The sequence below is a fragment of the Balaenoptera ricei genome, chromosome 16 (assembly GCF_028023285.1).
Source record: "Balaenoptera ricei isolate mBalRic1 chromosome 16, mBalRic1.hap2, whole genome shotgun sequence".
Taxonomy (NCBI): Eukaryota; Metazoa; Chordata; class Mammalia; order Artiodactyla; family Balaenopteridae; genus Balaenoptera; species Balaenoptera ricei.
The window spans coordinates 47153565-47176082 of record NC_082654.1 but is presented as its reverse complement, the minus strand read 5'-3'; the positions used below and the strand labels follow the sequence as shown (position 1 = coordinate 47176082).

At 53.5% G+C, this 22518-nt stretch overlaps 2 protein-coding genes across 3 annotated transcripts in view; one reads left to right on the top strand and one right to left on the bottom strand.

The window, feature by feature from the left end:
• RASSF4 (Ras association domain family member 4) overlaps positions 1-21918 on the bottom strand; it is a 33549-nt gene extending 11631 nt beyond the window's left edge. The window contains exons 1-3 of one of the 2 annotated variants that reach the window (XM_059900077.1): positions 21824-21918; positions 12586-12682; positions 10493-10568 (exon numbers count right to left, since the gene is read on the bottom strand). In XM_059900077.1, the coding sequence (XP_059756060.1) occupies positions 10493-10568; positions 12586-12647 (138 nt within the window). In that variant the 5' untranslated portion in view covers positions 12648-12682; positions 21824-21918. The remainder of the gene's footprint in view (positions 1-10492; positions 10569-12585; positions 12683-21823) is intronic. The other variant, XM_059900078.1, reaches the window with a different exon arrangement.
• On the top strand, positions 3199-4702 carry DEPP1 (DEPP autophagy regulator 1). Its single transcript, XM_059900079.1, has 2 exons — positions 3199-3448; positions 4019-4702. The coding sequence occupies exon 2, from the start codon at positions 4046-4048 to the stop codon at positions 4670-4672; it is 627 nt and encodes a 208-aa protein (XP_059756062.1). The 5' UTR covers positions 3199-3448; positions 4019-4045; the 3' UTR covers positions 4673-4702.
• Positions 21919-22518: the final 600 nt, after the last annotated feature.

The following is a 22518-nucleotide window of genomic DNA, read 5'->3' as shown; positions in this document are numbered from 1 at the left end:
TGAACCCACCCCCAGATTTCCAAGCTGCCTTCTTTCCTGAGGGCCAGTCTTGCTTTCCTCACCACCTGGGATATGGACAGTCCCACGTCCCACCACTGGCACACACGCTCGGAATATCTACAACAGCTCCCAGCCCGCGTCCCCGACCAGCCTTCATTTCCCAAGGTCTGCAGATGGCATGGCCACTCCCCTGCCACCAACCCTGAGGTCCTAATCGACAGAGTCCTCCAGAGGCAGCCTCAGCCAGCTCCCACGTGCTCCCCTCAAGGCCTTGATTCTGTTCCTCTGACCTAGTTCCGGCTCCTGTATAAGCGCTACCACCTCCAGGCTCCCTGTGTCCAGCCTCATCACTCCCGCACGTGTGCCTGGCCAGGCTGCTTTGTCTGCACCCTCAGAGCACCTGCCAGAAACCTTCTCAGCTTCGCGCTTCCACAGAGTCTAGGTCTTCCCAGCTATGTGCTCCTAATCTGCTTTGATACTGGTCTTTTGGCAATGAACTTAAATCGTCATTCTCCCAAAGCCATCTCAAGCACCATTTTAGATTCACAAATGCCATTTCTTTCTCCTTGCTGACATCAAAAGCCCTGTGAGAAGAGGGACCTTGTGGGAAATGTCATAGCCCTGGCAGTGCTCACAGAGGTGTCCTGCAGTGCCGATTTCATGGTTAGTTAGTGATAGTTTAAAACACCCTGCCATACACAGAGAAAATATTTCTCCTCTGTTCAAGTTTATCAAAAATACACATAGCTTTCTGGAATGGCCTTGCACTATTTGCTAAAAAAGAAAACAAACAACAACAACAAAAAAACCCAGAGCTAGTTTTGATAACCACTGATGCTACACAGGCACAGATATGTAACTAAAGATATGTAACTGTATGTATGTAATATGTAACAGATATGTAACTGTAAAGGAAAGACTAGATTGATCCACTGGAGTTAAAGGTCCTGTGGGGATAGTAAGAAAACCCAAAGTGGGGTTCAGGTCTTTGTTTTCAGACTTAGCTTCAGATGCCTCTGTCAGATGTTGACGGGTCGCTGGAGAGAGCCTCTGCCCCACCAGGAACACATCTCGGTGTGTTCATTCGTGGACATGTTTATTCATGGACACCAGCCCCACGATGGACTCTGGGTGGAGGAGATGAAGCAGACACAGCCCCAGACCCTTTGATGCCCTGGGGGCACCGCTGGGGCAGGGGCAGCAAGGCTGGACATACTGAGGCCAGACCTCCAAAGTTGCTGTATGAAGGCTCTGGGGACCTTGCCATGAAGAAGGAGGCAGGGGGACTTGCTCTGGGGAAGCGAGGGGCTGAGGCAGAGCTGCTGCCTCTGAGATCAGGGTTAAGCTATGCTGGGGACCAGCTGGCCTGATGTGACTCAGGCCTGGTGTCCCTGCACAAGCGGCATGGGTGTACCCAATCTGAGCCCCCTACCACTGCTCTACTGCCCCCCAGCCTGGACCCATCAGAATGGAGGGGAGACCCTGTCAGCCTGCAGCTTTCTCTGATCAAATCAGAGAAGCCCAAAGTAGAGAAGAGGGACCTCCAGGGCAGCCCTCACCACGCAGGTGGGGAAGTAACAGGACGAGAACACAGGTCCCGGGGCCTGGACTTTCTACAGGTTGGGAAATCAACCTGGGCCTTCTAATTCTATCCCAGTCAACACTTCCCTCCTCAGTTCAGCCTATTGGCTTATTTGCTAATTGCTAATGAATTCAAAGAGAGCCAGAGAAACAGACAAAGGCTCTACAGAAGCATCCAGATGGAAGAGCCATCGAGGTGGGAATTGCTATGTTTAACTGACATCCTGATCACGGGTTGGCCCCATGCCTTGGCCCACGAGAAATACTCTAGCCAGAATGCATGAACTTGGGACTGCCAGCTCCTCCCGCTTGCCTCGGCATCTAGGGTCTGTCCAACAATCAGACTTCCGGCCTGAGCTTCTGTCTCAGTGACTTGCTTTCCATCCCCTGCCTGTGGGAACAAGACAGGTACCTTCCAGGTGGGCCCACGGCTAGGTGGATGACGTGAGGTCTGAGAAGGGTATGGTGCTGGCTCTCTACAAGAGCTTTCCCAGGGTCACCTGCCTCTCCCTCAGCTGCCTCCTGTGCTGACACACTCACCCCTGGACACTAGCAGAGGCCTCCCAACACTGGCCAGATGCTCCTCGGTCTCCCTGTTAGCTGCCCTTTAGCCCACGCACAGTGGCAAAGTCAATCCTTCAAAGCAGAAGCCAGACTCTTGCACCCTTGTTCAAATCCTGCAGTGTCTGTCCATCGCCTTCGGAGGGAAACCCAGTGTCCATGCCAAACCCAGTGACTTCTCCCCACCTGGGCCAGTCATATGGGCCCCTGGCTGTCCCCTGCCCAGCAGGCTCTTGTCACAGTGGCTTTGCACATGCTGCTCCTCCACTGGGAACACACGACCCTCATTTGTTCAGCTCTCTGCTCAATGTCCCCTCTTAAGAGAGGACCCTCCTGACCCCTCGACCACAGTGCAGCTGGCCTTTTCTTTGCAGCTGTAATCAGTACCCAACATCACAGCACCCATCCACTGAGTACTTAATTCTTTCCCTCACTAACAGCTAAGCTCTAGGACGCAATGATTTGTTCACTGCTTACGTTCTCTGTACCTAGAACAGTCACTGGTGCACAGGAGTACTAATTAGATACCTGGGGAACAAAGAAATAAACCAATTATCATTTGTAAGCACCACATCTGGGAAGCAGCAAGACCAGGACCCTGCAGGCTGCCCCTGGTCCCAGAAGAAGGTGGGCACATCCCAACTCCCAGCAGGCCCAGGGAGCCTGGCCTTAGCCGCCTCCAGGCTGAGCCCTGCGTCGCTGTGTCTGGCAGGGTCCCTCACAAGTGCAGGCCCAGGGCTCTGCAAGAGCTAGCACCGGGCCAGAGTGTCCTGGGGTTGCAGGGTACTAGTGTAAGGTGTAGTGGGGAACACTTCTAGGCGGAGGTGGCAGACCCTAGGGCTGCTTGTGGGAGCCCAGTGGAGCCCCCTGCCTCTCCCAGTGGCCACCCCACCCCTGCCCTGCAGAGTAAACATTCCCAGAATGCCCCACAGGCGCAAACGCTTGCTCCAAGCTGGCAGCTGGGCCAGGCCCCGCCCGCCAAGCTGTTTTCCTCTGAGAGCCTTCCTGAGAACTGCTATTTTTGGCCCGTGTAACAGTAATTGATTGCTGGTGGAAAGGTATAAAAGCAGCTGCCAGGCCCCGAGGTTCGCCAGACAGCTCAGGGAGGATTCCACTCTGGACAGTGGCACATTGTACAGAGGCCGTAGCACATCTTCCTCGTCGCCCTCCTCCCAGCAATCTGACGCCGGACACAGGGCTCCAACTGCTGGACCCCGATCCCTCTGCCCTGAGCTTCCTGGGGGCTTTCTGTGGACTTCCTTGCTCATCCAGCTCCCCTGCTACCCCCAGACCTCCTCAGCTACAGGTAAGAGAGAGCAACTGCCCTCTGGTCTGCGGTAAAGCAAAAAGGCGTTGGGTATCTTTGAAGCAGTTCTCAGCCTGGGACGGGCACAGCCTCACTGCGGGTTAGAGACCAGGACGCAGCTAACTGCTGTAACAACAGCTGCGGAGGGCTTTATATTCATAATGGAATTTCCCACGAGGTGTCATTCCACAAGTTTTTCCCAATGCCCCTGAGAGGTGTATTTTTAACCCCATTTTATGGATGAGTAAGTGGAAGCTTGGAGAGGTGACTGTGCCAAAGGACTCCGTGTCAGGAACTGCTAAGTTTGGTTTTAAACCCAGGTTTCCTCTGACTCCAGTCCGTGAGGCTGGGTTCTCTGATTTGTACGGGTTCTTGAACAACAGTAATGATAGGATCTTAAGTAATGTTAGCACGAAGAGCCCAGGAGTTCGAGCCTGGTCTTGGATCTGCAGACTTTAAACTGCTCTCAGGCATGTGATTCACCCAGGCAGCCTCAGGTGGGGAGGGGACACAGGAAGGGTGTCAGGATGGCACACTAGTCCCTCACCCCAGTCCTCTGTCAACCAACAGGTTGCTGCTTCCTTGTGGCCGGCAGCCATGAGGTCCCGGCTTTTGCTTTCCGTGGCCCACCTGCCCACAATTCGGGAGACCTTGGAGGAGATGCTGCCCGGTGGGTCTGGAGAGGACCCCCCCGCCTCCCCTAGCCTGGATGACTACGTGAAGTCCATCTGTCAGCTGGCGCAGCCCACCTCAGTGCCGGATGAGGCTGCAGCCAGGGTCCGACCCAGGAGACCCCACCGGCCAGCCCGTTCCCGTGAGAAGAGCTGCACCCCTGGGTCCCTACAGGACATCACCACCCGCTTCAGTGGCCAGCAGCCCACACTGCCCGGGGCCAGCACTGTGGACCCCCTGGACTGGCTCTTTGGGGAGTCTCAGGAAAATCGGCCAAGTGGGAGGGACATGCCAAGGAGGACTGGATCCTCTGCTGACCCCTGGGCTTCATGCAGACAGACGGACAGTGGCAAGGCCCGGGGGGCCCCCAGAGGGAGGCTGAGTGATGTCAGGGCTCCGGGGCACTCTCTGCTGAGACTGCAGAGGGACTGGCACCAGTGCTCCCAGGCTTCTGGGCTACCTGGCCAGGATGCAGTTTCCCCAACAAGCCCCCGTCCCAGCAGCGTCCTTAGAACTCTCTATTTGCACCTCCCCGTGATCCATGAACTCTGACTCCTCCCCAATAAAGACTTCTGCAAATAACATACAGGTCTGCGTCGCCTCTCCACCCTCTCCCTCCCCCCACCCCGGGTGGGCACCGCCCCTGGCAGGTCTCTGGGAGGGAAGTGCCTCTCTGTACAGGCTCCCTGCTTTGGCAACTCATAGTGAGACCCCTGCTCCGAATAAGAGCCTATCTCACATGCTGTGGCAATCGATACGCATCCTGTTTGCACTGCTCCTAACTGGCTGATCACCTCGGGCAAGTTATTTTAACATCTCTTCCTTGGTTTTCTCACCAGTAAAATGGGGGTAATTAATGGGACCTGCCTCCTAGGTTGTGCTGATGAGTAAATGGGCTAAAACGCGCACACACCCTGGCGCGCGTGTCACAAGCCCACACATGGAGTAGCTGTCGTTTACGTGGTTGCCTCACAGGTGGGGAAATGAGTAGGTGGGGGGAGAGGAGAAGCAAAGGCCGCAGCCCCGGTGGTTTCAGAGCCAGGCCCTGGGCACTCACAAGTCAGCCCCTTGGCTCCCCACACCCCTGCTCCCCCCAAGAGGCCCATGAGCAAACAGGGGGTCTCAGCAAATGCACCTGCTGTGTTTCGGGGGACTTGTCACTGGGCCACCCGCGGGTACCTCCGTGGCTCCACCTCACAGGTCCTGTTGTGTCGTGGGCAGCGTTTCCCCCACGCTGACGGCCAAGACAGAACCTGCACCAGCTCAGCCTGCAGGGCACCAAACGACTGGACCAGGTGGCCCTGTGCCCACCCATCCCCACCCTTACCTGCCTCCACCCAGGGGCCACTTATCCGTGGGGCAAAGTGCAGGGTGTTGTCCAGGTGCCCTGCTGTTGGGCAAGTTCAGGGACCAGGGCCTCACCCCACATGTCCATGGTTCCCCCACAGCCCTGGGTCCCTACATCCTGGCAAATCCCAGTTCCCAGAGGCATCTGGCAAGCAAGGAGGTGAGGGTGAGGGATAGGGGAGGGGGCAGATTGCTTTCCTCAGGGAGACAGGTGAGGCATCAGAGAACTCAAAAGAGACAGGCTTAAGACCCATTGCCCTGTTCTCTTGGGCCAAGTCAGAGCTGGCTGCCCTGGTCAGCGTGGGAGGGACAGAGGAGAGGAGGAGGATGGAGCTGGGGCCACGGGCAAGCTCATGTCCAGGTTCAGTTTCCTCCACCTCCTTGCCCTGTGGACTAGCAAACTACTTTGCCTTCCTTTTCTCTCTCTCCCTCCCTCCCTCCATCCCTCCCTTCCCCCCTTTTTCCTTTCTTTCTTTCTGATTTTAAAATATTTTAAAAATTGCTTTGGACATTTACAATATTTATCTGTCCTCTTTTATGTGTGTTTTGTGGGGAGGCAAAATGTAAACCATGAATTTAAAAGAAAAAGTTTCAGACAAGCAGTTCACTTAGTTTCCTGATCTGTAAAATGGGGACAGCAACGCCTGTCCTTCATACCCTACAGTGGTTGGGGAAACGGTACAAATGAACTTGGAGATGGAGTTATAAGCACTGTATACAAATTTTCCAACTGTCACAACCGCTGTGTCTCTGGTTGACTCCAACCTTTGGGTCCCTGACTTTCTCCAGCAAATATGTGTGGGGCAGGCTTTGGCCAGAACGTCCTAAGGAGGTGGTGAGGAGGGCGGACCTGCTGAGCGAGTGCCTGGCTGGTGACTGGATGGGTCAGGCTTACTGGGCCAGCCTCATAGCAAAGCGGTGTGAAACTAGGATGACGCTGGCTAATCCCCCCAAGCTCAGAAATCACACTGCTGCATTTGCAGAGATCAGATAGGGCCAAGGAGATTCCTGGGCTCTGGGCTCCTCTGCTAATACCCCCGACGTAAAAGGAGCTAATGGCACCTTCAGAAGTTGCCAAAAAAAAAAAAAAAAAGATGAATAAAGGGCTGGGGGAAAGGGCTTCTGGCAGTGTCCCAAGCTCCTGAAGACAGAACAGCCGAACAGAAAGTCCTTGTGGTGGGGCCCTGTGGAGCAGTCTCATTCTCCTCCCACCCACCACTGAGACAGGGAAGGAACACAAATGCCCCTCCCACCTGGAGGGACAGACTGGAAAGCACTCAGGAACCCCCACGGGCCTAGCACTCACCAGGAACCGGTGGTCTGTCTGTCAACCCTGTCATTCCTGCCTTCAGGCCTTAGAAGAAGGGGAATCATTATAAGAGGGAAGGGGACCCCTGACTGAGGGAAGGTCCTTCCCTTTCTTGCACTCATGCAGCGGGCCAGGGGCTGAGGTCCTACACTGGGTGTAGTGTGCGCTCAAGCCACCAGGGGGCGCTTTGAGCCTACTCAGAGCTGAGCGCGGGGCTGGGTGGGAGGCTGGCTTTGGCAGCGGCCACACCACACACCAGGACACCAGGGCCCTACTGCCTCTAGCTCACACAGTCAGCAGTGACATATTTGCCCACTGGCATTTCCGGGGTGGTCCATTATTCTCTAGAAGCACCAACCAGCCTGGTTAAAATGCTTTGCTATCTTCAAAAGGCACAATTGCTCCCAGTTGATCACACTTTTCATTGTAAAACAAGCACAATGATCCCAAAGGCAAGGTTTACAATGAAGGAAGCTAGCGCTTCGGCCTCCTGAGCTGGAATCGTTTGTTCCTAGTTCTGTAGAAGCTGGGGGAAAGTTCACAGGGAAATGCCTGCCCCAGGGTGTGGCCCCTGCCAGTGACACATTTCATCTCTCCGAGTTCTGTGGGCCCCAGATGAGACAGTGGACAAGAAAGTGCCCCAAACTGTAGCAGCCAGCCTGAGGTTGCTCCGGGGCAGGCCCAGAGACAACAAGTTGGGTGGGGGGTCTCTTGCAGAGCCCCTTGCGGTGCTGGGAGGGCATACCCGATGCTGAGCTCCCCACGCTTAGCTTGGGGATCGAGCTTGGGGATCAGGGGTGACGAACCGCTTTCCGAGTCCCTGAGGCGTGGTGAGTCATACTCAATCAAGACCTCCACAGACCTCCAGAGCTTAATGCTGGCGATGGTATCGCTGTATTATACACTTCTCTGCTCAGGCCTTGGAGCCACGCCAGAATCTTTGACTTCCTTCAGGGTCATATTGGGCCAGAGACTCTAAGAGTCTCAGTTTCTTTGTTTGGAAAATGGTCACTCCTCCCTCACAAAGCTCTTGTACTACAATAAATACAATAGAGGCAAAGCTCCTCTTGTCTGCCCTGCCCTCAGAGTCTGCAGTGCCGGGAGAGCCAAGTCTCAGGTGGCCCGGCAGCAAGTTCTAGGAGCTATGAGTCTCTGAGGCCCAGAAGGTCCCAGGTCAGCAACCTGAGGAACCGCAGAGCCCCGGACGCTGGGTGGTGGGTGAGTCACCCAGAGACGTGGTGCCCCAGGAACCAGTCACGCATTTCAGCATTAGAACTCCCGACTCCCAAGCCGGTAGCCTGTCTCTATGGTGGCGGTCACCTCCCAAAGACACACACTCCCTCAGGCCGGCACACCTTGGCTGTTAAAGCTGCAGAAGGTTCCTGAAAGGTACTTTCCGGCTCCAATGAGGTCAGGTCAGACCCTCACACCTTCTTTAGGGTTAGGAATATGAAAATCCCTGCCTGTGGGATGTTAAGTTCCTGCCTTTGGGGCCAGCAGGAGCACCTCTTCCCCACCGCAGGGTCCTATACTCCTCCATGTGGACTGTCCCATCACACAAACAGGTTTGGGGCTTCCCAGTTCCTCTCCCCACTCAGCTGTTCCTACAGAGGGGATTGTTTTGGGGAATCCCAAGTGCCAAGGTCAAGCTCTTAGACTAGCTGTTCTCAGACTTGGCCTTCATCAGAATCCCCTGGAGGACTTGTCAAAACACAGCTGGGAGGGTGAAGAGTTTCTGATTCAGCAGGCCTGCGGGAAGGAGGGTGATAAGAATTTGCAGTTCTAACCAGTTCCCCGGTGATGCGGAAGCTGCTGGTGTGGGGACCACATGTTGAGAACCATCATGATCTTAGAGCAATCCCTGGATGGCCCAGAGCTGAGGAACAGGGTCCAGTCAGAAGACCCCACCCCATGCCTTCAGCACAAGAACCGAAGTGAGCCCAACTCCTCACTCAGCAGCACAGATCAAAACTGCCCAGCACGCTGGGGCTCAGGACTCATCCCAACTTGCTCCAGGCCTGCATCTGCTGGCTAGTTATCTAACACCTATGCACAGGTACCGCACCATGCCTAGCTGAGGGGATGCAGGACTAGGAGCGCACTTGGCCCAGGTCTAGGGGCTTATCACTCAAGTAAGAGACAGCGAAAGCAGAGATAGCAGGATGCTAGGATCAGAGCCCTGCGGGCAGCAGTAAGGAGCTGGGCCAGGGCGGGCTGCTGAGACAGGTGTCAGAGGCTGCTTTGCAGAGGAGCGCGAGCAAAGAAGCATGCAGAAATTCTGAGGGGTGGGGAGCAAGTTGTCAGGGCTGGTCCCAAGCCCCCACGCAGGGTGGGTGGATCAAGGGGAGGCAGAGTGTGAGGTCTGTGTCATTCCAGGTTGTCCCAGGCAGCCTAGCACTGCCTGAGCCAGGAGCCAGCAGCCTCCCTCCCGTCCAGGCTCCTGAACTGTGTGACACTGGCCTGGCCTGGCTGATGGAGGTCACCTCCCTGCCACTGACTGGCGATCCCCCTGCTGCCCAGAGCTGCCTGAACCTTGGGGCTCACCCTCTGTTCTAGTAATTACAGAAGGGGATGTGTGGTTGTTTGAAGAACTAATGGAAGCGTGATTCGTGAGCCGAGTGGCTTCCACCTGCATGAGGTCTCTGTGGGTTGCCAGGGCTTGAACTGTCCGTTCCCATGTTCAACAACAGAAGGGGAACTCAGAGGCCACTGGCCCTTGCCAGACGCTGATGGGCTAGAGAAAATCCAAGAGTCAACCCGATCTCAACCGTGGAAACCTCCCAAAATAAAGCCTAATCACGATCACGATAAGACACCCCATTTTGGCTTTTCAAATGCCCCGATATCCCCACCAGGGTTCCCATGTGAAAGATCTGGAAGTTCTGGATGGTGGGTGGCAAGACCAGGCCTTCACTTGATCTGCCCGGTGAGCAGAGGCCCCGAGCCTGGGCCCTGGTGGCCACTCCCTGGAGTCCAGCTGGTGCCCACGTGCTTGTATTTGGCTTGTTTTGTTTAGGCCACACAGTGCTTCGAGGTTTGGGAATTCCACATGAAATTCCAGATATCTAGCTTCCTTTGAAAAATCAGGAAGGGTCTGGGTGTACCAAGCCCACATCCCTGCACAGCTGCCCTGGGTTTGATCTGACCCGTGCTCTCCCATGTCCTCCACTCCCCACGCCCACCCTGCCTCTCATGTGCAGACCTTCCTGGCCCTGTAAGCATCTTCTGGGGAGCTCTCCTCTATCGCAAGGCTTTCCTCTTGGTTGACAAGCACAGAGACTCTGCTTTCACTCCTGTGTTGCCCCGTGAACTTGGGCAAGCCAGGGCCTTGTGCTGAATTCCTCATCTGTGCTGTGGGATGAGCAGGGGAAGGACTGGACCGTGCGGTCTCAAAGATTTCAGACTCCAATGTCCCGGCCTTCACGAAGACAAGAGTCCCAGGTGGAAGGAGAAGGCCCACAAGGGGATTTCCATAGGCTCTGCATTCTCACGGGGATGGTCCGACCCTCAGTACCCCTTGCAGGGATCTCAAAGGAGATAACCCGGTCCCCAACTCAGGGGATGGGTGACCTTACAATTTACTATCTAAACTGGACACTAAGAGTGAAGGAAAGGGTCTTAAGAATTACCCTTGATTAACAGGTATAAAGCAGGACTATTTTTGGCAAGCCAGGATAAATAGTGACCCTATGAAAAAGAAATGAAATGGGCCTTACCTCTCTGTGTCTCAGCTGAAAGCTTCTGCCCTCATGGTAGCAGTTGTAGGTTTTCAGCAGGCTTAAGAGCTCCGACCTAAAAAGGTAAAGACACACATATGCTCTTGGAATGTGGTGGGGCCTTGGATAAAGCATTTGGCTTCGCTGGGCTCAGTTTCCTCATTTGTAAAATGGGCATAATGTACACGTTTTGCCAACAACATATAATCCATTGAGAGACTAGACTTTGCCATCAGACACACACCCTTTAGTCTTCTAGGGAGTTTCGCAGATCAGTGCTCCTGGAAAGCCCAGGGTGTGGCTGTGAAGGAAGCAAAACTCACAGAGGGGCCCAGGTCACGTTGTTGTACTTCTAGGGTATTTGCACAATGTCACTATTATATATAAGAGTTCCTGACAATCTCCCTGTGCCTCACTTCTGAGTCACCTTCTCAGAATAAGTCACTTGGGCTTGGATAATTGGCATTTTAAAGGCTTGCTTTTTCTTCCCATATTACTTCTTACCCTTCTTAAAGGGTCTGGGGTGGCTGCTATGAAGGTACCACCAGGATGCCTCTTCCCCATCCTGACTTCCTGGACGTGTGATCAAGGGATGAAGGTGACAGCCCTGAGAGTAAGATCCTGAAGGCCCTAGGATGGCTACTCTGTCCAAATGCTGTCTCCCCAGAATAAAGGGAAAGCCACAGCTTGTGCCTTGGCTGAGGTGTGGCAGAGAGAAAATGAGGACAGTTCCCTATACCCAAGCTGGGCTCTGCAGGGCAGTGCAGTCCAACAGACGTGCAATGCAAGCTACACACATCATTTTAGATCTTCTAGTAGCTATATTACCAAGAAAAATAAAACAGGGGAAATTAGTTTTAATAACACATTTTATTGAATCCAGTGTATCTAAAATATTATCATGTCAACGTGAAATCTATGTAAAAATTATTAATGAGATTCTGGCTCATTATTTTATTTTGTAAGAAATGTTCGCTAGCTGGAGCATCTTTTATATTCACTACATCTCTCCAGCCACAGGTCCCGTGCTCAGCAGCCACATGCAGCTGGTGGCTCCCCTACTGGACAGAGATGCTCTTGAACCTCTCAGGTAATGCTTTCACCCACACTCGAGCAACCCAGGGCCTGGATGAGAAAAACACGCTCTGGTGCTCTGTTGTGCAGCCCTGGGTGATGTGGGGTGATGGCAACTGACAAGGGAACCCATTTACAACTTAATGGCATTAACAATGCAGGATTCAATACTGCATGTTCACTGTGCTTATAAGTGTGCAAACGCTGAATATAAAACTGTTAGGATACATACATGTATAACATATTTAATTAATCATGTATGGTTGTTATTATGACTTTTTTCAAAATGATATTTAATATTGTTACATTGTTCTTATTATCAGATCTAAATAAGGAAAATAATGGTATGGGAGTACTGTCTGTTTTCTCAGGGTCTTTAGTAGGAGGACCCCAGGGGGCAGGTCCTCAGCAAAAGCTAGTCCATTTCAAGGAGGCTTGGTTTGTCTTCAGGATGGCAGATAGGAGCTGCACAAATTTAGAAAATACTTGGACTCAGGACTTGAAAAGCAAGATAAAATGAAAAAATACACTTTTCTTTAGTTCAGCAATGAACTTAGAAAAGTATCCCAAACAGTTTTTTTATGATGAGACCAGAAGTCTCATCATAAACAAAATAAAATAAATAAAAATAAGCTGAGAAAAATATACTTTTTCAATAAAAACTCAAAACTAGTTTTGAGGGTTTTTTTTTCCCTGAACTGTTTAATGCAATAAGATGTTAGTATTGCTCTAGTTTTTATATAAATTAAATGCCATCTCTGCAGATTCACAGCAGGCACTGTCACACTTTCCTGCTTTTGTCTGCCCAAGGAGGCGGGGGTCAAACTCATGCCTTGATCCTTGATCTCCAGAGAGAAAGGTTTCAAAGAGAAGTGCTCTCATCACTGTCCCTGGGGCAGGCACATCATCGTGTCTACAAAAAGCACCCAGAATTCCTCCACCCACAGGCTGCCATGGCAGGGGAGTGGCCACGGGGGGAAGGCAGGCATGGAGACCCCTCTTTGCTCACAATGGCTTACTTCAGAATGGACTTGCTGTCGCTGATGGGCACGTGAGAACTGGGCGGACAATCTTCCTTCATCTTTTGCTGTTGTCTGCAGACTCGGAAGTTACCTGCTGGTAGACAAAGGAGGGCCCACAGACACCTAAGCTGGGAGGAGTGATGGCCAGTGTGGCGCCGGAGCCTTGGTGCAGAGGCCGGAGCTTCTGCCTCACCTCCCACCTCCCCACCCTCTCACGTCCCCACGCCCCGACCCCTACTTCACTCCCACCCTACCCCTGCCCCCAGGTACAGGGCCAGACCTAGAGGACTTCATGGGACCCCACACCCACAAGTGTCAGCCCTGGCAGGGCAAGGTCAGAACTGCCCTATCAGCCCCCTTCCCGAAACCTCTTCATGATCCCTAGGAGTCAGATCAATCTCCTCAATATTTCAGATTATACCCTTTTTTTTCTTGATGGACACCCTGAATGATGGTTCCTACCTTGATTGCTCCCTCAAACCTCTAAGTCACCCCTGGCCTTTCACCTCCGTTTCCACGGAGCCTGAGGCGGTTCCCCCATCACTGCCTTTGGAGTCAGCACACCTGGACCAGCTCTCCTAGTGATGGGCTAATCGGTACCATGTTCACTACATGCTGGAGACTGTTGAGCATATTCTATGAATTATCTTATTTATTCCTTACAACACCATTATGAGGTAAGTATCATCCTATTCCCATTTCACAGATGAGAAAACAGGGACAGAAGTTAAGTACTTGGCCCAAGATTCCCAGTGAGTAAATGGCAAAGTCACCGAACACAAGCATCTAGACTCCAGATGCTGGTCTCTTAGCCCCTTCTCTATACTGATATCGGACAGTAACTTAAACCCCCGGACCCTTCATTTTCTCATCTGTACAATGGAGTAACCTCTATCCTATAGGATTGTTCGTGGACTCACCCATGAAACTGTCTCTGTCTCTTCTCATTCACAACCTGGAAAAGTTTGTGGAGCTTCCCAAGCCCTCCTGGGTTTCTTTCACGGAGGGTAAATCCACTAGGGCTTTCTCTATCCTGTTGGCACCCTCCGTACCGATTCTTACTTCTCTCTGTCTCTGCATTATTCTGGCCGAGCACTCTCTTATCAAGGCCCCCTACGTGTCGGGCACTGAGCCACAGCTTCACACACACATGCATACTCTAACCTTGACCCTGCCTCCAACCCCCTTCTCCCAAGTTGCAGCTAGGAATCAGAGGGGTTTAGTTACCCTGGGAGGTGGCACTGACAGGGCACACAGTGTGTCTTTCACACCATGGAGCTTGCTTGGCTCCTTCACAAAAAACTCCAACATCTGTTCACACAAACCTGGCTCAATCACGTCTTCCTGAGCTGTGTGTGTGCCAGTGCTACTGGGGGTGGGCGGGAGGTGGTCAAGGTCAGGTCCAACTGCTGTGGTATCGGTGACCTCAGAGCAGAGCCCGTCGCTGCAGAGGGGCGCTGACTCTGACTAGCCCAGCACACACTCTTCCCTGCTGGCTTGATCCACCCACAAACAAGATGTGCCAGCCTTCTTGTGGCCACATGAGCCCTGAATGAGCATTTGATTCTGGAGGCAGGGGACACACGGCTGGGACAGAGAAGCTGAATGGTTTGAGAGAGGTGGGCTTCCCAGTGACATCAGAATCATCCCCTAAATTCCTCCCCTCTGCCTGAGTCTACAGTGAGGCAAACTGTGGCCTGCAGAAAGGGCAGGCCCCCAGCTGTGGCCAGCAGCCAACCCTACCTCTGTAGGGCACAGGGCATTGGCACCGTGGGGGCCTGGAGCTGGGGACCTCCAGCTGCCTTCTTCTTGGCCTATTTCAAAATAGGGTTTCGGTTCCTCAGCACCTCAGATACCCTGTGGAAAAAGTGATCTGCCAGGCTCGCTCTCTGGATCCTTCCTCAAATGCTTCTGATGCAGAAGCTGGCTTCAGCTCCGGGCAAGGCTGGGTTTCTCAGTCAACACTGTTTCTGTGGGTCCATGACACAACTGTCTTGCTTTAAGCAAGCGCATAATGGGAAGGGCTGGATTTACCCAGAAATAACAAGAGATGGTTTTTTCTCTCGCCTTGCTCTGTAGCCAGCTTCTCTTCCACTCCTCGCCACTGCCTGCTCTGTCTGAGCTCCAGCCTTCCGGAGCTGCTCACGGTTCCCCTAATGGGTTCTATGCTTTTGCTCCCGTTTGGGCTTTTACAGCCATTCTCTGCTCAGAACCCAGCGCCGTCCTCGTCCTGTAGCCTAACCGTAGCTCGCCAGGAAGCCCGCGCCGGAGCAGACCCTCCTCCAGCAGCAGCAGCTGCTTCTCTCTGGCCTAGCTCCTGCTCCCGGCTCTCCCCTGCAGGGCCGGACTCTTGTTTTGACTCTTCCAGGAGATGAGGAGGGTGGTGTGCCTGGGATGTTGCTTTTCTGTCTCACCACTTGTTTCCAGCACGGAGTGCAAGCCTGGGATGCTGCAGGACGTCCGCAAATGGCTGTTAAATTATTGGACGAATACAGAAAGCCTCATGGGGTCCCCCAAAGTCAACTTTCCAGAGTTGTGCATACACAGCTGGAACAAATCATGCAAAAGTCTCCAGGGGCCAGGGAAGTGACTCAGCTGAGGGACACTGATCAGGGGACTTGGGGACACATTCCCCTTCCAGAGGGGTAGATCTTCTGGTGTTTCACGAGAAGCCAGAAATCTGGATTTTTATGGGCTACATTTTATTGTTTAAAGTTGGGTGACTGGGGTAGAGACAATTACTGCCCCTGGAATGACCACGGGATAGCTCCCGTCCCCCAGCCCCCCACAGCTATGGGGCCACGTGACTAGCTCTGCAAACAGAAGTGTTGTTGTCACTCCCAGGCCAGTGCATCTGAGCCAGTGCATGACCCTGCGGCTCTCCTGTTCCCTGTCGTGGTGACCCAGAAAGCCACATGTCCCAGTAAGTACAGCTTCTTGATGGTCAGCCTGGGACCCAAAGTGCTTCTGCGGACCGGACGCCTCTGCCAATCCACAACGAATATGGACTGGGAAAGAGAAATAAACCTCTGCTGTGTTTCAGGGATTTGTTACTGCAGCATAACCTAGGCTATTCTGACTAATTCAGTAAATAATAATGTTAAAATGAATATATATATGTATGTATATGTGTGTGTGTGTGTGTGTGTGTTTGTGTGTGTGTGTGTGTAACTGCTGGCGCATGACATGACTCCATTTATAACACTGTCTTTCTCCCAAAGCATGTGGGGAATATGCCCATTTTGCTCTATTTAGTAGGGACACTTACAAGTGGAATTCTCTATATCAAGCAGTGATTAGTTATTAATAGAAGATGCTTCTTAAAGTGCTTTGGGCTGGGAGCTGCTAAAGACCCGTGTAGCTTCAGTTGCATGCTTTTTCCTCTCTGGGCCTTGATTTTCCCATCTGTACAATGAGAATATTGATCTCCAATGAGTTAGAAATTTTCTCAACTGTAGAACTCTTTGTTCAAATGCAACAGTTACGCAAATCAGATTAAAGGGGCTGCTCTGGTTGAAGGTGAGGTGCGTGGCGGGGCGCCCCATCCGCGGCTTTGCCTAGGGCTCTGGATAATACTGTGCTGAGTAACACAGGAGATGCTCCCCGCAATGGCCTTCTGGAATGCTTTACCCTCAAGAGCCTGCTTATTTAAAGGACACGACCAACGGGCCGAGTGTCTCCAGCTGGAGTTGGGTGACATCAGCTGGGGGAGACAGCTCAGAGGGAATCAGGAGGAAAGTGCAGAAGGGTCCTGGATTGCAGAGAGCAAAGCGAAAGGAGAAGGTGGCTCGTAGGGTAAACAGCTTATGTGGCAGGGACAGAGAATGGGGTACACCATCCCAGGTGAGGAAAGGAGATAAGTGAGCAAGGCTGGGGGGAGGCAACGAACGAGGGCTCTTTCAAATTGCCGGGCGGGGCCTGAGTCTTACAGGGGGGGAAACTTTGCTCTATAGAAAAACAATCTCTTCTTTGAGAGAACCACATACTGCTGTGTCCTCTGACATCCATCATGTGTGTGGCCCGAAGCCAGTCTCGTGGTCTCTGGTTCTCACGTGTCCCATCCCCCCACCCCAACTCAGCAACACCTCCATCTCCTTGTGTTCCAGACCTCAGCTCTGGGGTCACGCTCAGAATTCCTCTCCAAATGCCAACACTGCATTTGTGCCTCCTTTACCCGACTGGAGGTTGAGGCGGTTTTCATTGATTTTGATCCTCCCAGTGTCTTGTCCGGTTCTCAAGTGAGCTGCATGTGTACCTAAGAGGCATCCTAGGGATAACCTGAATGAGAGAGCTTTGAGGGACAGCGGGCACACACACCCCAGGAAGAAAGCCAACTGAGATTTCTCTCCATTTGGAGCGTGTTCCTGAAACCGCCCCTTAAACACTCACTGTCCTCATGCATTGGAAAGGACTTAATGAATCTTCAGTGGAGTGTTTTTCTACCTTTTAAAAAAGGACAATCTTATCTTTAAATAAAGCTCTAGGAGAAGCTTAACACACAAATGGATTAACGTGGGGCTGCTTTGGTTGAAGCAGGAGTCAGGGAGAGGACGGGCTGGCCCCCCACCCAGGCGCAGGCTGCAAAGCACAAAGTGACAGGTGCAGCTGGGCAGGCCAAGCCCTGTGGCTCTGGGAAGTCCAGTCTTCCTTGTCTCAGCCCACTCCCCTCCCCCAGGCCCCAGGGCACAGAGCTCAGGCCTCCACACTTGCTCCCCTGGCTGGAGGAGGCTCTGTCCCCAACCCGAGGACTCAGGCTGCGCCAGGGCTCCCTGTCCCCCGGAGGAGGGGCCCCAGGGCAGCAAGCCAGCCACGGTTACCTGTCCCAGTGAACAGGCAGTGGATTGTTTTCGCTTTCCACTTCAGCAGCTGCTCTGCCAGCCGTGAGGAGGGGCTGCTGAGGACAGTGGGCCCGCTGCCTGCCCTCGCTATTGTCCCTGGCCTTTGGTTTGGGACAAAGGACAATGAAGCCTTTAAAGCTGCGGCCCATCTTTCCTCTTTTGGGGTCATGGAGCTGGTTATTATGGGAGAAGGCAGCTCTGCGGCTCCTCAGGCCATCACTACAGCCCACTTCCTACTGGCTAACGGCAGAAGCAGAAAAAGAAAGCTAACGCGGTGGCGTTTTCATGAAGCTAAATCCACTGCATTCGAAAGCCTTTTATTTCAAGACGATGTGCTGCCTACTTTTTAGTCCTACGATGCCCTCTCTTCCATAAAACAGTGGCAGTGATAGATGGTCGTTGTTGTTCTAACTTGGCAAAATGGAAAATGTATCGGCATCCAAATTAAAATGTTCCGAGGATGTCTGTGAAATCTGAGTGCCTGGTAACCTCTGTTCTAACATCTTATAAAATTATGACTCTGAAGTCCTTCTTTAGGCAGGATTAAAATCAAATGTGTAAAGACCGTGACATGGCGAGTCAAAGAAAGAGGACGGAGCATGTGGGGCACAGCTGGGAGCCTCTCAGCCCAGGCTGCTCAGACCAGAAGGAGGTAGGAGGTCCCTAGGGAAAGGGCAGGTGCTGGTGACACTGTCATGCATTCCTGTGAAGCCTGAGTCTCCTGCTCTGCAGCCCGTGGCTGCAACTTTCAAATGCCAGCCAGGGCCAGCAGGAAGGTGGCGCAGAAAACAATGAACCTTTAAACGGGCCCTCCCTAGCTAGCACCTGTTAACCGGCAAATGGCAGGAGGTTGGCCAGGGAAGAAGCTGTAGTGCCTGCTGGTACCAGCTGCCTCTGAGAGGGGGTCTGGCCAGACACAGGCCACCCCCTGGCAATGGATCTGTGCCGAGAAAGCCAGCTGTTGGGATGCGGATGGCGGGCAGGGACGCAGCAGCTGCAGCTTCCATCCCCTTCCACACTGCTGTCCTTGCCCTTCCTCTCTCCTCTGCCTTCACCCCCTGGGCTTGGCCACACCGTCCCTGCCCCAGCCCTGGTGGCTGGAAGCCCAGAGGGACGTTGTGCACAGTCCAGTTGGAGTCGAGGGAGAGCAGGAATGGCAGCTGCAGAGCCACCCAGCACCTCCACTCGCCGCCTTCCCCTCGGTCTACCCCCTGGCCCCAGCTCACCTTTACTGTATCCTCCCCACCCCCGAGGTCCTGGGCTTCCACCAACGCTCCCCCTGAGCCTATCCCAGCACCAGGCTCCCTGACACCATTGCTCTTCCTCTGAAGAGCCCGGCCCTCTGCACCCAGGCAGGTTGGCCCTCCTCACAGCTTTCTGACAGTCGCCACCTAGAGGCGGTGCTGCACCCAGACCCCTGCAGCCAGGTCTCTGGCTTCTGCCCTTGCTTTCGAGGCCTGGCACCCTGGGGCAAGAAAGCATTTCCAATCCTACGGCTCCCCCTTACATACATATTCCCTGGCCCCGTGGGATTCTCCCTCCCCAGACTGAGCTTAGCTCTTGCCTATGGAAGAAGAGATCTAGGAAAAAAGGAATCCCCTCAGCTATGCTTTTTGGGCCAAACAGGTACTCAGAATGACCACTGGTTAATATCCCAATGGCCTGGAGCCAGAGGTGCAGGCCCTCCGAGTGCCAAGTGCCAGCTGCTGCAGGGCTGCACTGGGTGCTCAAAATGGCTGCCCCTCCTCGTCCCCCACGTCCTCCCATTCCCCCAGCCCGTGCCACCCACTGCACCAGACCTGTGTGCTGCATGCAGCTGCTGGAGGTGGTTTCCTGTGAGACACGGTTTGGCTCAGAATATTCTGGGTCATGGAGCCCTCTGGAGTCTCTTGAAAGCTTAACACACTATCTCCAGAAAAATGCCCGTGTGTGCATGAGTGTGCACACATACACACACTGAATTTGCACACCATTGCAGGAGGATCAGTAAGCCCCTGCTCATGTGCTCCTGGATCTGCAGGTCCCAGGTTAAGAACTTCTGCTGAAATGTGTCACATCAAGGGAGAGGAGGCAAAGGGGCATACTAGAGAGAAGTCTGGGTATGAGCTTCGCTGGGGTATCAGCTTGGCACGTGACTTCAACGTGTTGTGACATCTCTCGGGCCTCAGTTTAGCCAGGATTGTCCTGGCAGCTGGACCAGAGTGTCTTTAGGTCTCTTCCTAGCTCTTTGGCTATGGGGCTGTATGACACCCTCGACTCCACCCCCCAAGGTCAGGCAAGGCAAGGGAAGGGGGTTCCAAATCTCTCTAAGCAGTGCATCCTGGGGAAGGAGGTCAGACAGCCAGAAAAGGAGACTGAGCAAACGGCAAGTTCCCCTTTAACAAGAGTGACAAAACTGCAGAAGCTTCGGGAAGTGCAGCCACTTCCTATTTGATTTTGATTTACTTTAAAACAATTTGAAAATATTTTCTTCAGTGCACTCTGTGAGAGAATAACCACCAGCCTTTGCAAGGATCTGGGTTTAAAGCTCTGCTCTGAGATTCTTTAGCTGTGTGACCTTAGGCAAGTCCCTTTCCCTCTCTGAACCTCAGGTTCCTCATTAGCTGAATCACTAACTGCTGTGAAGGTGAATGAGGAAACAGGTAAGATGGGCCTGTATGGGGTTCACCCATGATAAACAGAAGTTCCCAATAGAGGTCACAGTGGGAGTCAGGGTCTCCAGAGAGACAGTGAGGCTCTGGAGATGGGAACCTGGGACTCAGAGAGGATGACAGTCCTCAGCAGGAGTGTCTGTGAGCCACAACAACTGGCTGAGTTCACTCTCAAAACCAGGGTCAAGTCCAGAGTGCTTTCTGGTAATCAGAGTCTCCCCTTTGAGCCTTTGCATTTACAGGACCTGAGCTATAACACACGCCTGAGTTCTGTTCATGTTCTGTTGTTATGGGTCATTGTCCAGCTGACCCTCACCCGGGGGGACCCTGGACTTCACTCTGTTCTCGACCTCCAGGCCACTTGCTGGAGTCTCATGGTGGAAATATGGTCCCACCTCCCGGCTTTCACACTGACACTTTAATCTGTGGCCGCAATCTCACTTTCCCTGTAAAGCCTGGAACCACAGGCACTACACACAAAGGGAATAATGACAAAAACTAATGAAAACGTACCGACAGTGTTGAAACACACCCCATTACAACTTCTTAGCCAGCAATTTTTTGACCTAGGTTTAAGGCATTCATCTTCTCTCCTCTCCCTTCCCCTTCCTCTCCTCTCCCTCCCCAGTACCCCCCCTGCCCCCCCCCAGCACCTCCCACTCTGATGGCAGCAGCTCAGGAATTACTCAGGGGAGCCGGGAGGCGGGCAGGCAGATCGGCATTTTAGTTGTAGTTAATATTTACTCATGGCTTCTGGCAACAAATCTTGATTGTGCTGTGAGCAGTTAAACTAGAGAGAAGCCAGTGAGGATGCTTCCTGCAAGTGCAAGTACATGGCTTTGGAGTCCAACCTGCTTGGGCTAAAATTCCAGAATCCCAGCCCTCACCTGTTGTGACCCTATTTAATTCCTCTGTGAAGTGGGATTACTCACAGCTCTCTTTTCAGTGTTTCAAGAAAACACTGGCACTGGCCTGGCACTGATCCTGGTGTGAGAGAAGGCCCTCACTCCCCCAGGCCTGTGCCAGATGAATAAAAAAAAAGGCATCTGTCTGGAGTGGGAAGTGCAGGACACAGTCAGGAGCACGGGGGCGAGCAGAGTGGCTGGCAGGGTGAGCTCTGAAGTCAGTGGGTGAAATGAATGAGACCTGGCACAACAAGCCCTGGGTTAAAATCCTGACTCCACCACTGACTCATCTGGGTAAAACTGGACAATTCCATAACTCTTAAAGCCTCAGTTTTCTCATCTGAAATATTGTGCTAAAGCTCTTAGCACAGGTCTGGGAACAAGGCAAATCCTCTATAAATAGCAATTGTGAGGCCCTGCTTCTGCTATTATCTTGGTGTTCATGGTCTTCCATCCATGAAATCTGAGAATTGTGCCAGAGGCACTTCGAGCCTCTCCCCCCAATTCTAAGATCAATGCTTCTAGGATATTGGCCAAGATGAGAGACAAGGTGGGCAAAGATGTAGCCTGCTGCCGCGCGCACACCTGCTGTGCTCAGGTTTTAGCTTCTAAAGTGCCCTCTCCTTGGAGGAGGTGCCTGGCGCAGTGCTCACTCTCAGCCTTGGGCCCGAGGCCCACAATACGCCAGGCTGGCAGAGGGAGGGGACTTTGCACGCGGCAGCCAAGGGCACCAGTGCCCAGACTCCGGAGCCCCCGGCTGGGGAAGGTCCTGGGCTCGGGCGGTGGGCGGAGGTCGGCGCTCCGTGGACGCCCCGAACTCTCTCGCCCGTGCATCACTCACCGTCCACTCATCGCGCTGTCCAGAAGCCGCTGCTGCTGCCTTGCCCTCGCAGTCGCCGGAGACGCATCCGCAGCGCCTACTGCTCCGGGGCTTGGAGCGTCAGGCCCGCCCCTCCCCGCCCCTCGCCCCGCGCCGGCCAATGGCGTCACGTCACCTTGTGCGGCCCGCCCAGCCCCGGGCACCGCGGGGAGGGTCCGCTCCAGGCGGTGTCTGAGGGGCCTCGGGGAAGGGTTGGGGCGTCTGCTTTGCGGGGAGTCCCCGGACTACACAGAGGGCACCTGGAGACTCGCGGAGGAAGCAGCCCCGACTCGGTCGGGAGGGTCCGGTATGCAGACCAAGGCCAGGGACCTTGGGGGAAAGGACACCCTTGGGTTTCCAACAAAGGTCGCTGTGCGGGCCCCGCAGTTACTAGTGTGCCTGTCACGAAAGAGGAGGTTATCAGTAGAACCTGAGCGATGTTAGTTTTTGCTCAAGGACCACCTGTGTGCAGTCCGGCTGTTTGCTTGCTGTGGCCTCTCAGAGCTCCACTGTATTTAAGAAGCCAGACCCTGGACTTCCCTGGTGGCGCAGTGGTTAAGAATCTGCCTGCCAATGCGGGGGACACGGGTTCGATCCCTGATCGGGGAAGATCCCACATGCGGCGGAGCAACTGAGCCCGCGTGCTACAGCTATGAAGCCCACACACCCTAGAACCC